The 16,153-nt window shown below is 39.7% G+C and overlaps 1 protein-coding gene across 4 annotated transcripts in view; it reads left to right on the forward strand.

Moving 5' to 3' along the window:
* The window catches only part of MAP7 (microtubule associated protein 7), a gene marked incomplete at both ends in the record, with an annotated part of 168,258 nt that overhangs the window by 127,464 nt on the left and 24,641 nt on the right, over positions 1–16,153 (forward strand). For all 4 annotated transcript variants that reach the window (XM_080806940.1, XM_080806939.1, XM_080806937.1 and 1 more), the window contains 4 exons: positions 626–743; positions 4,254–4,364; positions 9,649–9,762; positions 14,986–15,113. In XM_080806940.1, coding sequence (XP_080663066.1) covers positions 626–743; positions 4,254–4,364; positions 9,649–9,762; positions 14,986–15,113 — 471 coding nt within the window. The remainder of the gene's footprint in view (positions 1–625; positions 744–4,253; positions 4,365–9,648; positions 9,763–14,985; positions 15,114–16,153) is intronic.

Consider the following 16,153-nt stretch of genomic DNA (forward strand, 5'->3'; position numbering starts at 1 on the left):
GCAGGTAGCAAATGGTATGATTGCTACAATACTTCCCTGAAAACTTCAAAAGCCCAGGTCCGTGGACTAGAGCAGTAACTTACTTGTGTTCTGTTCATTTGTGTGAAACTATCAGGCTTTCCACGTGCAAAAGTTTTCACACAGATTGGCTCATTTAATCTTCACTCAACCCTTGAGTGTTTATATGTCAGTTTCTGCAAAAATGAATGTGTGGACTCAGAATGAGTAAGTCACAGCTCAGTAAGTCAAGGAGTCGGGCTTATCCACCTGCTGATTCTCAATGCCATTGTTTTTTAAGATATAGTACCACATTTGTTCAGCATCTGCTCAAGCTAAGACCTGCGCCACCGTGCCTATGTGAATGCACCATGCTCCTGGTAATAATAACAAGGGTTGCTGATTTAAGTACCCATCCTTCCCCAGGGGCTCTGGCATCTGGAACCTGATGCTTTCCGTAACCCTCCCACACTAATGTTATTCCTGTCCTGAAATAAGGTGTAAAGGTTAGGAGGTAGGAGTCCTCCAGTTAAAATCTCAGTAGTGCCTTTACTCCATTCTGCCTTCAGTTGAAGAAGCCTCCAATAACCAGGTTGAATCTGATCACTGCTCCTCTGTTCCATTTAAGGAACGCCATGAAGCTGTTGTACGACGGACGATGGAAAGGAGCCAGAAGCCAAAACAGAAGCATAACCGGTGGTCATGGGGAGGCCCACTCCATGGGAGCCCCAACATCCACAGTGCAGGTACACAAATCTTGATTGCTTTGGAAAATCACTCCTTTCTTCCTGGACATCAAAAGGGTAGTTGCTTTTCTGTAAGCCTGTGTTTCCAAAACAAAAATCGTGCTGAAATAATTAAACTATAAATTCTGCTCCTACTGTTTGAGGATAAGAGGGTGATGGAGGTAAGAAGATAAGGTTCTCTCCTTTAACACAGACTGCTTTTCTCTTCTGTTACACAATTCCTCGAAAAGATAGAAATCTATGCAGTGTTTCTAAGAAAACATGCAGTTTGCACACTTTATTATTTTAAGTAATCATTTGCATTAGGATTCCAGGATGATGGAATAAGTAAGCCAATTTTATCATCTTCTCTGGAAGAATCATAGCAGTATTGACCAATCAGAATTGATACTCTGAGCTTGTGTATTCGGACCATAAAGCGTGTGCAGCGTTAATGTTCTGCAGGAGAAGGCGCAGGTTCTGAAACTAAAGCCAGGAATGTCTCAGCCATTCCCTTGTTCTCGAACAGACGTAAAATCACACTGAAATTTGGACCAGTGAGAGGCTTTATTTTTGTACTGTAAATTCAATACACCTTGAATTTTATATAGCGTGTGAGTTCTTTTTCATCTGTGTGAGTCTAATAACTTTTTTTTATTATTATTTACTTTGAAAAATCATTGTCTTACATTCTGTCCCCAGGTGGTTTTGTTGAATCATCATTCACCTTTCTCGATTTAGCAGGCCTGGACCACCACTTCCCAACTCTTGGTGGTACTAGAAAAGCTGGTACAGACATCCCCGTGGTTGCTGATTGCCTGACCCGTAGCTAGCACCTCCCACCTAGGGCCGGTCCGTCAGTAGCTGAATCATCACTTAGTCATAATGCATGCTTAATATCCCATCGCATAGACCTAGATCTGGGATATGGCACAGTGTTTCTGAAGTGCGATGATAGAACACTGGTGACTTGAAGGTGTTGAAATAATGTAATGACATGTGATGTGTTTACTTTCTCTCTAAGTGATCATTTTGGAGAAAACCTTTAAAAAGTGTTTTTATAGTTAATAAATTACCCGGGATCAAAGTACATCCAGTTTGCACTCCCCAACCCCATCCCAGCCCTACCCCTGTCAGTACTGCTGTTCTCTGCTCTTAGTTTCAATCTAAATACCGTGGATTTTTGTTTGCTCTATTCTTGCATTCCTAACATTCGATACATCCAATAGAATCCCTTTATTTTTAAAAATTCTAAAACCAATTTATCACAGCTTTCCTCTGATGTTGAACCATATTCAAAAGCACTTTTTTGTTTTTCCCTTGGCTCTTGGGGACCCAGTGGTAGTTGGTGGAGCAGGTGTCAAATCTGTAATCATAAGGCTCATTTATGTGTGCTATTTTATTCTAGGGGCAGTTTTGCATATATGTTCCATGCAGGAAAAGCTATCATGCTGTATATCTTTATAACCTTACTTTTTCTTGCTTCCACACTCAGAGTTTAGTATATGGCCTTTAATTCTGCCACTCAGAGCAAGAGAAGCTAGTGCTGTATTTGTTAGCTCTTGGGTAATATCCATTTTTATATGGGCTGTGAATTAGAGAAAATTGCTGCTATACCAGAATGGAGAAGGTTGGAAGTAACTGGAATTTGCCTTCTCCAAGGTCGCAATGATCTGCTGTGATATGAAGAGCAGTGACCTGGTCTTACTCCTTTATGACAATGCCTCACTCAGGATGGGCACTCAGTCAGTGTTTGCTGACCAAAAAATAGATCTTAGAAATGAAATTTAATCCAGATTAAAACAGTGTGTTGCCTTACTGTCCACACATCAACTAGCATTGCTTTGTAAATTTTTTTAAACTCATTCTTCCGTTTCGTGAATTTGTATTTTGTTCAGCGAGCAAAAGAAATGATTAAAAACAGCCTTATTATATTAAGTTATCAAAGAAATACATGTTATACCTCCATCATTTTCACCATGCAGAGCAGGCCTGTGTGGAAACACGTTGTCCCCCAACTACAGCTGAACATGTAAACAGAGTATCAGGAAATGTGTCGCTGTCAGTCACCCAGAAATGGTTTTTGTTATCCTTCCTTGTGTCCCTGGACTTTACACTTCATCATGAAAATGTCCCTTTTGATATTTTATCCTAAATCTTCAGGATTGCCCCAAGAGCCTATCAGTTAAGGGTTAATTGACGTCACAGGCTTGATGTCTGGGTTTGTTTATTTTATAATTCTAGTGGCTTCAACTGTACAAACGCATCCCAGTAGAGATTGGAATGTCTGATGTTGCTAGAAGACTTGTTTATCCCCCATACGCTGTCAATAGTGGCCATAAATGGTTATTCTGTGGAGGGGCATTTACTGAAAAATTTTTGACTACCACTGTTTCTTAGACCAATGGGAACTGGGTTTTAAAGGCATCTACCACGAGAATTATTTTTTGTTTATAGTTTTAGAAGAAGCTAGCAATAGAAAACAAAATATGGCAAAACCCTTCTAACTTTGGTCATAGATCAGAACATCTACTTGCTCTCGTAAATAAATATGAGACTTTTAGACTTTTATTCGATGCAGTTGTATTCACAGAACATGATCTCTCCTAATGAGTCTGGCAGACTCATTCTGTACTCATTCTGGATTTATTAAGTCAGAATTAAAGACAGACAGCTTGGTTCCACCATACAGACAGCAGACTAACAGAGCTGATTTTTGTCTTATATCTTCTCTCTGAACTTTAAGAATTACTCGGAAATTACTCACCTACAGGATCAACAGTATTATTAATAAACTTAAAGAATTCTGATTTTCTTGATATTGCCGTCTGTTTCGTTGGGCAGGTTTGTGGGCCGGTTCTACATTTGTAAACCACCTGACACTGCGTGTGATAGGCCCAGAGGTGTGGTTACTTGTAGACTTTTTAAAAAGAAATTCTACAGTGGCCTTCAGTTCCACACCTAGAGTCCTTCTTCTTTCTTTTTAATTTGTTTTTCTGTAATGAACTTTAGTGCCCTGGGTAAAGTAACTGTGCAAGAAAAAGAAGCAGCAAAGCATAGAACCTGGAGTTCTTTTTTTTTTTTTTTCTTCTTTTCCTTTTTCTTTTTTCCTAGTGTTTGCATTCTCTTTCACCAGCCCCATTACAATTCCCTTGTTCCTGGCTGGGGAAATTCTAAGGGCATCCACTTTCACAATCCCTTCCTTGCTGTATGGTCTGCCCCATTATTTTAGCTGCCCTCCACTGGCCTGCCTGTGGTCCTTGTCTGTCTGTTGTATTGTAACAATATGCTTGAATTTCCCTGGCTGACAAACTGGTGTGCTAAATATTTATTTTATCCTATGAGAAAAATGAATTGTATTTCTAACCTTTAAGTTACCTTTAAGATGTCCACTTAGAAAACTGTGCTATTATATAAGATCTAGTAATAGAGCTGAAAGCATCCAATCCTAGTTTCTCCTCCCGTCAGTAAAGTAGGAAATTGCAATCCTGCATGCCGGCTGTCAATTAGCATTATCTCCATTTGTTTTAGATCCAGACAGGCGGTCAGTTTCCACCATGAATCTTTCGAAACATGTTGATCCCGTCATTAGCAAGCGGCTCTCCTCTTCATCTGCAACTTTGCTAAATTCTCCAGATAGAGGTACAGTCAAAAGGAAAAAAAAAAAAAAAAGTGTTCTGTTATTTACTTAATGCTTTTTTTTTTTTCTGGATGTTTACAGCTAACAATAAGCATCTGAAGTTGCTTTCCCTACGTTTCTTAAATAGGAAGAACAAAACTTCAGAGTAAAAAAGCAATAAACGGCTGAACAGCATTTCCCTTGCGACAAGAACTTGCTCATTTTAGAACTTGGCTGAATGGTTGCATTTAGCAGTGATGAAAGCGGTGCTTCTCAACTTTTTAGTAAATGAGTTTACAGCTCCAGAAATCACCCACTTATCCACCAACATGCCAATAACCTTTGTTACGAACATTTATTTCACTTCAATCATGTTGTCTTTGACTTTTCATCTGTACTTTGGGAATTCCAGGCTTTGACTTTCTAAAAAATCTTAAATGATTCATGTTGGTAGATTTCATTTTGCTATTTGATTTCTCATTTAACCAAACCTTGCTTACTGCATTTCTTGTGTGTGCGTGTGATTGATTTTTGGTGTCCATTCATTTTGCTCTTAAGGGATTTGGCCTAACTTCAAGAATATCATCATTGAAGCCTCCTACAACTTTTAATAATCATAGTCCTCCAGTTAATGTTTTATTTGAATTTTGAGTTTTATTCATCCCATGGATTTACAGTACATGAATGTTGAGTTATTGATAAAATTTAAGTTTTATTTTACATATTTATATCTCATAGAAGCAAAAATCAAGTTTTTAAGATAAGCTATGGTTTTACAGAACTTAAATTCATTTTAAATTAGAAAGCCAAGGAATTATTGTGCAATATAAAAACACATACTCTCTAAAAGTAACAAATTGTGATATTTTCAATGCTTTATAAGAAACTGATTGGGAAACATTCAGTGTTTATAGTCTTTAAAAAGAATTCAGTGTGTGCATGTTCTGTATGTGTGTATGTGTATTGATGTATTTTGTATTATATAAAAGTTGTGTCATTGTAATGTATAATATTATAAGTGTCGATGTTATTTTATAACTAATAACTTATCTCTTAAAGCACTACATGTTGAACAATTTCCTATTCTTGCCTTTTAACCTAAACCATTCCTTTTTTTTTTTTTTTAACTAATTTGCCTAAATCATGGATACTAGACTTAGGGGCCTTCTATATGTTAGAGAAAAGTATTATGAATTAACATTCCTTTCATAAATAGCCTTTATTTTCAAACCCTAACCCTTCGTATAAAATATAACGTACGAGGGCTGTTCTTACAGTTGTCCACTCATCTTTTGTTTGGATTTGATCACTTACTCAGCACTTCAGTGTCATACTTTTGTGAACCTGTGTCTAAGACAAACTACAATTGGGATTTTACAGCACTTTGAAGTCAAACCTTACCTACTGCCTCCTGCAGTTCCACAGCTGCAATTGGGGTAGATGGGCAATAAACCGAACAATATCCTACCACCCTTCTATGGGACGATAGTGATTTGTCAACTAGCAACAGGATTGTTTAATAGATTCTGCCTGATCACGTCTGATTGGATATTCTTAATAGGATCTTAGAACTGGGAGAGTTACTGAATGGCTCATCTGTTCCAGGTGGGGTAACAGAGTTCCAGAGATGATGGGCAGAGGTGAAAGACCTGATTTAATATCCTACAAACTAACCGTTGGAGAAAAGGGTCTAGCACAGAGATCACCAGCTCCTAACCCACGTTTTTGCTACACTGAATCTTCAGTTCTTGCCTTCATGGTGGTTCTTCCTTACATCAACCCTGACTATATGCATTCTTCCTTTGAGTGAGGTTAAGGATCAAGGGAAGTTCAACAGCCAGGTCCAGGAAACTGCCCCTTGAATCATGAGGTCTATCAGTAGAATCCTAAGCTGGACTAATAGGATCGGAGGGAGAGCACTAAATTTGGGAGTTCTGCTTCTCTGCCCCCTCGTCGAAAGAACTGTGAACCACCAGTTCTGGGTCCAATAGGCAAGGTCAAGTTTGGCCAGGAAGATTCAGTTCATCCAGGAGTTCCCACATGGCCCACGAAGCTTCTTTTTTTTTTTTTTTTTTTTTTTTTAGGTTAACCAAAACTTTCAGTGGGACAGTGAGGGGTCTAGGCCTTTTAATGAAAACAGAAATTCTTCTGAATTTGAACTTCTCTAATTGATAAATTTAAGTAATTTAGTTGATTTTATTTTCTGATCTCTTTATTTTTTTCTGCTATTTTTAAAAATTGGTTATGTTTATTAAATTAGGAAGCATTCTTATCAAATTATTAAATTAGAGGCTTTTACAGACTCATCTATAGAGGGTGTACACCATTTACTAGATTGTCTACGCTTTCTCAGCCCTTCAACACAGGCCTTCAAGCTGATGCTACATTGAGGCTCTGATGCTATCAAGGTTGACATTCAGCCGAATGCTCTCCTGGTTATTAAAAATACTGAAATATTCCCATACTATTTGGTAAATATCCACTTCCCCAAGCTGTGCTTCCCCAAGTCCTCCAGACCTAATGCATGGCATCCATTAGCTCTATGCCTGTGCCCTACTTGTTTTTAAATATTTGGGTTGTCACACTTGAATATAGTGTTACATAGACTGAGAAAATGACCTGAGTTAAAGGAAACCTCTGATTAACAAAGATTTTTATAAGTGCTGCAATAGAGAGAATTTTGCCACTGGAAATTTTTGCGTTAAAAATGTGTGTTTCTTAATGTTCTTAAGCTACCTACTTAACCAGATTTTTCTCAAGGAAGGATAAGGAGTTTCCAAAAAAGCAAGAAATGAAATTACTAAAATTACTCCATACATTTTCCCCTAGAATCTAGATCACAGGACCTGGTGGTAGAGCTGCATTCTGTCCACAGGAAGGTTCTGTTGGACCTGAGCAGGGTTTTTGTTCTTGTTTTGATTTGAATTCACTGCCATCATACTAAAAATGGAGTATCTCCTATAACATTTGGGTTTCCTGCTTTTCACGAACTATCAGGATCTGGCACCACTCGCCTGATTTTTGCATGGCACCCATCTGAAACTGAACAGTGATTTCCTGCATTTGGAAGAACACCATAATACAAATATCTGTGTTTGTGTGCCTCCCCTGGTCCAGATGGTCTGTTATAGGAGTTGTCAATATCTCATTGTGCTTAAGTAGGATCAGTACTAAAAATTATTTCATGAAAATTAATTTCTTCAGAGGCTTGTCATCTTAAAATCAGGCACCTCTCAGGTGGTGGGTGGGGGGGCATAAACTAACTTTCCTGTCCTAACCTTTACTAAAAAGTTATCTTAAGAAAGAGATCTCTCTCTTTCTCTCTCTCTCTCTCTCTCTCTCTCGTTCAGGGCATAGTAATGAACGCAGAAGCGGAACCATGTTCCTTCTGGCAAAATCTTTCATTCGGGCTGTCAGATCTATGAGACAAATCTCTTCAGATTTGCTTTAAACACAAGTCAAAAAGGGTTTTGAATCTTCATTTGAGGCAGATTCTTTGGTTGATGCTTTAAAGACTCACAGAAATAAAGTTAATGAACTTGTTAATCCAGGGGGCAAGAAAAGACGTGTCTTCCCAATAGTAAACCATCTCTGCAGTTGTGAACCAGTCGTCCTGCAGAGTTTATCAAGGAAAGGAAGCATTCCTCTCTTCTTTCCCTTCTCATCTACTTGAAAAAATATAGTTCTGTTGAATATTTTCATTTCATCCTCCTCACTCTTCCCTGTTGGCTTTCTTGTGTGACTGTATAGTACTTTTAGTTGACATTTAATGCCATTGTTGGTGCTCACATACACACACGGCCATATTATAGCAGCCCTGTTCCATTGTCGTTCCACCATGTAACTGTTACTCTGTTACATATATAATTGTATATATACAACATGTACGTATTGATATAATCCTTTTATTTATGTCTGTCAGGTAAGATCTAATTTAACTGTGAAGACTCTCCTAATGACAGAAAATCTAATAAATAATTCACTAATTCTTAAATTCACCGCAGCCTTGATCAAAATAACCACTTTTTAAAAAATAAAGTCAGGTAATTAAGGTACTTACTGAAGGTTGGTAGGTCCTTTCAAATGAGAGCAGATATTTCTTATACCAACATTTCACATCAGGTAACTTCTGTTAACTAAAACTTGTTTTTTTAGAATTTAAATGTCATTCCTTTAAAATACAACGTACAAAAGATTATTAAGAGAACAATTGCTCCAGAGACAAGAGGATTTGCACCTGCTGTTTATGGTATAGATCAGAACTGGCCTTATCAGGTTTAGACAGTTTTAAAGACTTTTATCAGTGACTAGGGAGTGTGCCCTTAAATAAAGATGTATGGTTACCTTACTTGAGTGGTACTTGTAGGATTTTGCAAGCTTCTTCCCTGATATTTTTGGAAAGTAGCTTCTATATTTTCATGGGCCACCACTGGAAGCTAACAATATTAGCAAAGTCATTAATTTATAATTAGCATGCATTTCCCAACAGTGGTCTTGCCACCAAGCCCCAGTACAGTTTGGGACTATATTCACTGCATTGTTCTAAATTTATTTTCTGGAATGTTCACACACCCACTAGTAATTTCTCACATTAGGTTTATATTGGATTTTGGTTTTTCTATTTAATTTCATCTTGCTTCAGTTTTACCCTTGTCCTCCACCAAAATGTTTACGTTGTTGTCAAACAGGGACCTGAAAAAACCTGGCTTGCTGAGTGGAAAGGAAATCCCAGACAGAACTTTGCCTGAGACCTCTATCCTTTTATTAGATCTAATTTCCCCCCAGTTGACAAAGTAGCAGTTCATGGACATCTAGCAAAATGTGACAGAGACCCTTTCCATCTATATTTGTATAGAAGTGCAGTCTTGCATTAAGCTGCCAAAGCCTGTGTTGGAGTTGATGATTCAGGATACTTAGGAAGCCCTTTGGCTGAGGTGTGTGCCACTTAGTCCTCTGCCCATCCCGATGAGGTCAGATAGGTATGACTGCATGCCAAACCCGACAGTGACATGATATTTCGGTTTTGTTACCTGTTCACTCCTAAAGGAGGGTGGTTAGCAAAGTCTGCATCCATGAAACTAACGTAGAGCCCGTCACAAACTTAACATCTTGAAGAAAGGCAACATTTTGGAATAGCTCCTCCTTTGGGCAGAGTTCCCATCTCCCAGACCCTATGCCAGCTGTCCTCCCTGGAGAGCCCCGTCTCTGGAAGGCCTGGCATATAGACGCAATAAGTATGATGCTCTTGCCCCCTCCTCCCCCCCGGAAAGAATTCCTCTAACATCTCGCTTATGTGGTGACGTCTAGCTCGCCGCCTGCAGCTCAGCCCCTGGGAGAGCAGCGTTGTTAACAGACTGCTGACGCCCACACATTCGTTCCTGGCCAGAAGCAAAAGCACAGCGGCCTTGTCTGGAGACACAGGTAAAACTGTCAAGGTACCACTTTCTTGGTGAGGTGAAGTCTTCCTTTTAAAGCACACCTGAGCCACCCCAGTCCATCCGATCACGTCTCGGTCTTCCTCAGTGTGTTCGCCTTCTCTCTGCCTGGGTGCAGCAGCTTTGGAAATGTCTGTTGGTGTTGGTTTCACGCTCCTGGTACCGTTTCCCCTTCGCATCTTATCTGGACACCAGATGCCAGGCAGACAAAGGATGCCCCTCCTTGGGATCCAATGGCTTTGGATGCTTCTGCGTGTTTATAATGTCAGCAGAAAAACCTACCCCTTCCCCGCCTCTCTCTCTGCCCTTGCATCTGAACAAACCATTGGAGGTAGACACAATTTAATATTTAATATCTAATAGATGGGCTGGAGACTAAAATCAAAGCCCAGGTCGATTTAAGCAAGAGTTTCACGATGTGGCTGTGGGCTAGCTACTTCTGCCTGGGCCAGGCTTTTGTAGGTAATCTAGGAATTAGTACCCTTTCAAATCTCTGAGAGCTGTGGAGAAGGCTAATTACAGTCTTCTTCTTTGTTACATACTTTGAAAATATGGAGAATGTGCCAAGTACTGGTTATTATAATTAGTTATAACTCCTCTGCGTTTTTGAAATGCAAACCATGCCTGAATGAGCCAATTAGTTTAATGAGAAGTTAGTGTAGAGCCTATATCTAGCTGGAAAGAAAGATACATACGTAGCTTTTGGCAATGGCTCTTTCATGGTGAGTTGATTTGGTTTTTCCCTAATATCTCTGGGCACAGTTGGTATATCTCTGTAAGTAGCCGAGCAGCCCTTGTCTTCGGCACTTGGGAAATTACACAGCCTCTTCATAAAGTTCCCTTTAAAAATGCTTTGCCCCTGCAAGTCTCTTCATGTTCATTAGCCCTCTTTGCGAAGAATTCTTGGTGGTTTTATGATTTTTTTTTCCCATCTCTGGTGCCCAGTGAGCTAATAACAACCCTAATTCTCACAATACCCCCAGGAGGCAGTTAAAGAAACAAGTGCAGACATTCCTACCACCTGCTTGTGGAAACCAAGTGCAGTGACAATAAGTGACTTATAGAAGAGCCCCTTAGAATTCTAATTGATGCGTTGGATCTTATACGTGCTCTCCCCTCCATCCTCAGTGCCTGGAGTGATGCTCTGCGTACGGTTGTGCATTCAATTAGCTGGACCACACTGTTCTATGTTTTCTTTTTTTTTTTTTTTTTTTTTTTAAAGATTTTATTTATTTATTTGTCAGAGAGAGTGAACGCAGGCAGACAGAGAGGCAGGCAGAGGCAGAGGGAGAAGCAGGCTCCCTGCTGAGCAAGGAGCCCGATGTGGGACTCGATCCCAGGACGCTGGGATCATGACCTGAGCCGAAGGCAGCCGCTTAACCAACTGAGCCACCCAGGCGTCCCAGTTCTATGTTTTCTTTGAAGGAACTGTCCTGTCAGCTGTCACATCACATCTGAGATTTTTCTGGAGGAGAAAATACAGCTAATTTTAAGATAGTTTATTTTCTGAGAATGTCATACTCTTACACAAGTCATGAAGTTTTTCCATATGTCCAGCTAATTGAAGAAACTGTAACATTGCTTTCAGTCCTGTTTCGTAGGCTCTAAATAGTTGAGGGCTCTGAGGCTTTGGAATCTCCACCCCAAATGTGGTTTCATGCTGAATGACTGCCTCGCAGCTGAGAAAGTGTCTGTCTTTGCTGTTTCTGTCACCACTAACTTGTGTCAATTCTTTTCGTCCTCCTCCAGTCCTTTACGACGTCATTGGCTCCTTCTCCACCCACTCTGCTGGCTCATCTTCCCACATTCCCTCTTCACTGTTCTACTCTGCCAGGGTGCTTTTTACCTGCTGGCTGCCTGTTCTTTGCTTTGCAACTTTTCCATTCTCTTTCTCACAAACGGATACATTTCTGTAATTTATGTTATTGTGAAGCAATGCATAGGCCTTTACTTGAGTTGCCGCTCTTATTAATACAATCCTTAGGTGATTGTTACGTTATTATTGCCTTGATACAGCTTATATTTAACCAACCAGAACTCTTGTTTTTCTTTATTTTCCTTTTGACATTATATATGTAATTAAGTTTATCTTGTCAAAAACACTGTATTCATCACTTTTCCTTTTTCCATCTGCTCTCCACAATTACTCTTCCTTGTCTTTCCATTTTACTGTTGTCTCCTGAGTTCATCTTAAATCTGGTTGCCACTGGCAAGAGGATGACCTGTGTCCAAATCCAGGGTTACAAGAGCAGATCACAACAGCCATCCTTACCCATAGGGTGTTTGGTGATGGTGAACTCCCAGAAGAAGCAGTAAGAGCATCTGAAATTTGCAGGCCCCCTACCTCTCATTTGTGGCCACTGCTTTGGGTTGACTTCTCTGTGCCCATTTTTTAAAATACATTTAAAATGCATGTGCTTGCTAGAGCCCAGGGTTAAATGAGTTGATACATGTAAAATATTTAGAGTAGTACCCACACATAGTAGATACTAATTAAATGTTATTAATATTATTTTATTTTATAAGTTTTCTATTCTCTGTGCTATACTCTGCCTACTTGTACTGCATTTTCTTTTCTCTGCACCTTTTCACATAGTTCATTTAGAAGATTTTGAGTAAGTTAAATTAATGCACCCTTGCTACCAAGAATAGAAGGAAATAGAGATATGATAGAAGATTGTCTACTGGACACTCCCTAGAAGAATGTTCATGTTTAATAAAACTACTTTGGGATACCAAGAGCACTCTGGGAAAATCAAAATACTGTATATTATTGCTCTTACTCTCTTCTTCGGAAGGGCAAGATAATTCCAATAAATGATTGAAAGGTTTCAGGTTTTTTACTAGTTGCGGTTCTTAACAACCAATTCCATGAAACGTAATGTCCTTAGAAAGAATTTACAGTGTTTGTTTTATCCAGACGATATAACTTAAACAATTAAATTTGAGGATTCTTGTACAAACTTCACTAGATGGATTGAAGGACATTTTTCTTCCTTTGCTTAATATGACCTCGGTGCTACAATAAAGAATGAACCAAAGGCATGATGAGATTGGCTTACAGCCATGGATGATCATCTCAGGAAGTGCTCCCTAGATACCCCCGAAATTCTTTTCTGCTGGAGGAAAATGAACTCCTATTTCTGTGTTTCCTTTTTTCTGTTAGATCCTGGCCTCAGAGCAGGGCTGTGGTCTAAGGTCTCTTGATTCTGGAGCAAGGTGAATGGCCTCTAGCGGTGCCCTGGGCAGTCTGTGCCTCTCCTGGTCATTAATCCCCTGAAAGTGCCTTATGCCAGGATGTTATTCTTCAAATGCATTTGACTGGCTTGCAAGAATTTTGCATCATTGAACTCTTCCAGTCTGGGAAATGCAAATACTTTGTTGCGGTGCTTGAAAAGGGTTATTTTCAAGTAGTTTCCCCTGTGATCACAAGAAGCCAATTGAGACTAGGTTCTTTCTCCTTTCTCACAATGAAAGGAAACTTCCTTTACCATTAAGGTCTAAAGCAAAGTTTTAGGTCAACTCCCAAGTTAAGATACACATATTCTTTTAAGGAGGGCTGAGAGGGAATGCCAAGTGTTTTAGTTTATCTTGAAGCAACAGAGTTCTGTTTTGAGAGGATTGGGAAAGAGAATGCAATTTCTAGTCCATTCCCTGCCTTGACCATTTAGTCATAACCAGAAAATAATACGAATTGTTTAATAAGAGAGCACGTGAATAAATAAGCAATCGGATCAACTTTCTCTCTGTAAATGAAACCAAAATAACATTTTTAACTCTATAATTCCAAAATTCCTAATTTGCCTTGTGAACTTCTGAGTTTTTAATTTACTAATAAATACCATTATACTTAGCTGAAATAACAGTCTTTTTAAAAGTTTGCTACAATCGCTATAGGTGGGTAAAGTCATTTTATAACATTATCCAAGCACATAGTATTCTCTGCAAGGAGTCATCTTTAATTTTGTTATCTTTCGCTGGAGAAAAAGATTTCTGGGTGAGATCTGAAAAATGAACCTTTGAACCTTAGAATCCACACTTTTTTTTTTTTTAAGATTTTATTTATTTATTTGACAGACAGAGAATACAAGTAGGCAGAGAGGCAGGCAGAGAGAGAGGAAGGGAAGCAGGCTCCCCGCTGAGCCGAGAGCTGGATCCTTGGACCCTGGGATCATGACCTGAGCCGAAGGCAGAGGCTTTAATCCACTGAGCCACCCAGGCGCCCCTAGAATCCACACTTTTGATACCTATGTCATGTTATATGAACTTCCTTAAACTTTTTTTTTTTTTTGCCCAGAATGACTTGATTAATGATTGTGTTTCTGTGAAGGTAAATAGTCAGAAACTATGATTTAAAAAAAAAAAAAAAAAAAAACCCTGAGTAAAACAGTAAAAGCTATCCACAATTCAACTTTATTTTTGGCCGTTCTAACATGTATATGTTCTGTTCACCATTTGAAATGATTGCATTCCGTATCCCCATACCTTCTACTGCTTGTTATAAACCGTCAAATGCTTTGGCTTTTGGGAAAACCCAGAAGTCACGCATCTGATTTGGCTTTAAAGAGACAAAACATTTACAGAATTTGTTTCTGGAAATTATCAGTTATCCTTGTAACAAGCTTGAACACCTATGACTTGGTTGTTTAACATTGTAAAAATTTAACATTGTAAAAATTCCGTTGCATTTTCCACTGGCTGTTGAACTTTACTCCTGAAATGGCTGGAGTCCACCTTGCTTGCCTGCTTGCTTAACTTCCTGTCTCCACCTTTTGTTCCATCTTAAAGCTAATTAGGAAAAATCTGTTTATAAACAGTCCTTATATAAAATGATCTGTCACTAATGTCATGTTTTACCAGAACCATCCGTTCATAGGAATATAAGCCCATTGCTTTCCTTAATTATTAGACTACATCTGAATCTTTAATCACTATTTCAATAGCCCAATAACTTACATAGTCTAGATTTTTCACTTGGACATGGCTTCTTTTTGGACACACTGTAAACCAATAGGACTGTGAGAGGAGAGTTGGCTGTGATGGTTCTGGACACCTTTAGGTAATAACTTCTTCTCCCTACTTTTCTCTCTGTCTCTGCTTTGCTCCTTTTCCTGAACCCGCTTTTGGCTTTCCTTCAACTGCTCCTCTGGCACTCTTGTGTGTAAAACAATCACCTACACCCTAGTTATCCCCATTTGTCCTCGTTCAGCATCTTGCAGCCCCATCAACATCATGCCCTACAGAGCTGCACACTCTAGAAATCTGACAGAGCGACCCAAATTCTCGGTAACGCCACCGGAGGGCTCCGCAAGAAGGAGGACGGTTCCCGGCACCGCGGTGAGTAGCCGGTGGGAGCAGCCTGGCGAGTCTGTGCTGTTTCTGTGCAGAATGGACACCAGCCCCAGGGGCCCTGTGGGTGTCAGAGCGGGAGGTGCCCACACCTGGGCAGTGGCGTCCCCACACTCCCTCTAGAATGGTGAGTTGGGCTCCCCCTAGAAATGTGAATTTGAGAATGAAAACTATTCTCTGTTCAAGTGTGTGCATGCACAGGGGGCCTATGTACGAACAAAGGTCACGCCAGCACACTTCTTCATGTTTGCCAGTCAGAAAGCCCTGGAAGGGCATGTGGGCCTGGACAGCCACATCTGCCTTTTCTTACACCATATTCAGGAGCTTGCTGAACTCTGAATGTGGTTCACCAAAGAAAGCCAAAACAAAGCATTTTTGTCTATCTAGCTTATCTCTGTCAAGGCCCAAATCTTACAATATATTAAGGAAGTATTTTGAAAACACTAGTGATTTGCTAGGTAACAAATTCTTGAAAGGCAGTTGGGCTGTGTCAGAGACTCAGATTTTGCAAGTGAAGAATATAACTTGTACTTGTGAATATAACTTGTACCTGGCAAGGTGGCTGAGCCAACCCAAGTTTTCACCGATAATGAATTTCATGCCATATATGCAGTGAGGTAACTTTTATGTCTCTAAGCACCTTTCTTCTTCACACTGTGTGTTATTTAGTATCTGCTGAAAGAAGTAGATACTGTTGTGTGGTCTTCAGTCATTGTACTTTCTCCTAAAGGACCAGAAGATCTCATTCCCATGGGAATACCGTGACCTGTTTAATGAAAGGCCGAACAATTTTTTTTTTAATCTTAACTTCGCAGAGCAGTTCAGATTTATAAAGCTGATGGACACTTAAAAGGATGCTGCTTAGATGTTTCAGAATAGTTTGAGGGTTGTGAGAGCTTGATGGCTTTTCCCATAGGCAGTTTTCTTCCAAGCCCCAGGTTTTCAGGAATCAGCGTTTAATTCCTGATTGAGTCAGACCTCCAGCGCTGCAAGGAGGTCTTGCGAATGAAGCTTGAGGTGAAACTGCC

Source organism: Martes martes (genome assembly GCF_963455335.1).
Source record: "Martes martes genome assembly, chromosome: 6".
In the NCBI taxonomy this organism is placed as follows: Eukaryota; Metazoa; Chordata; class Mammalia; order Carnivora; family Mustelidae; genus Martes; species Martes martes.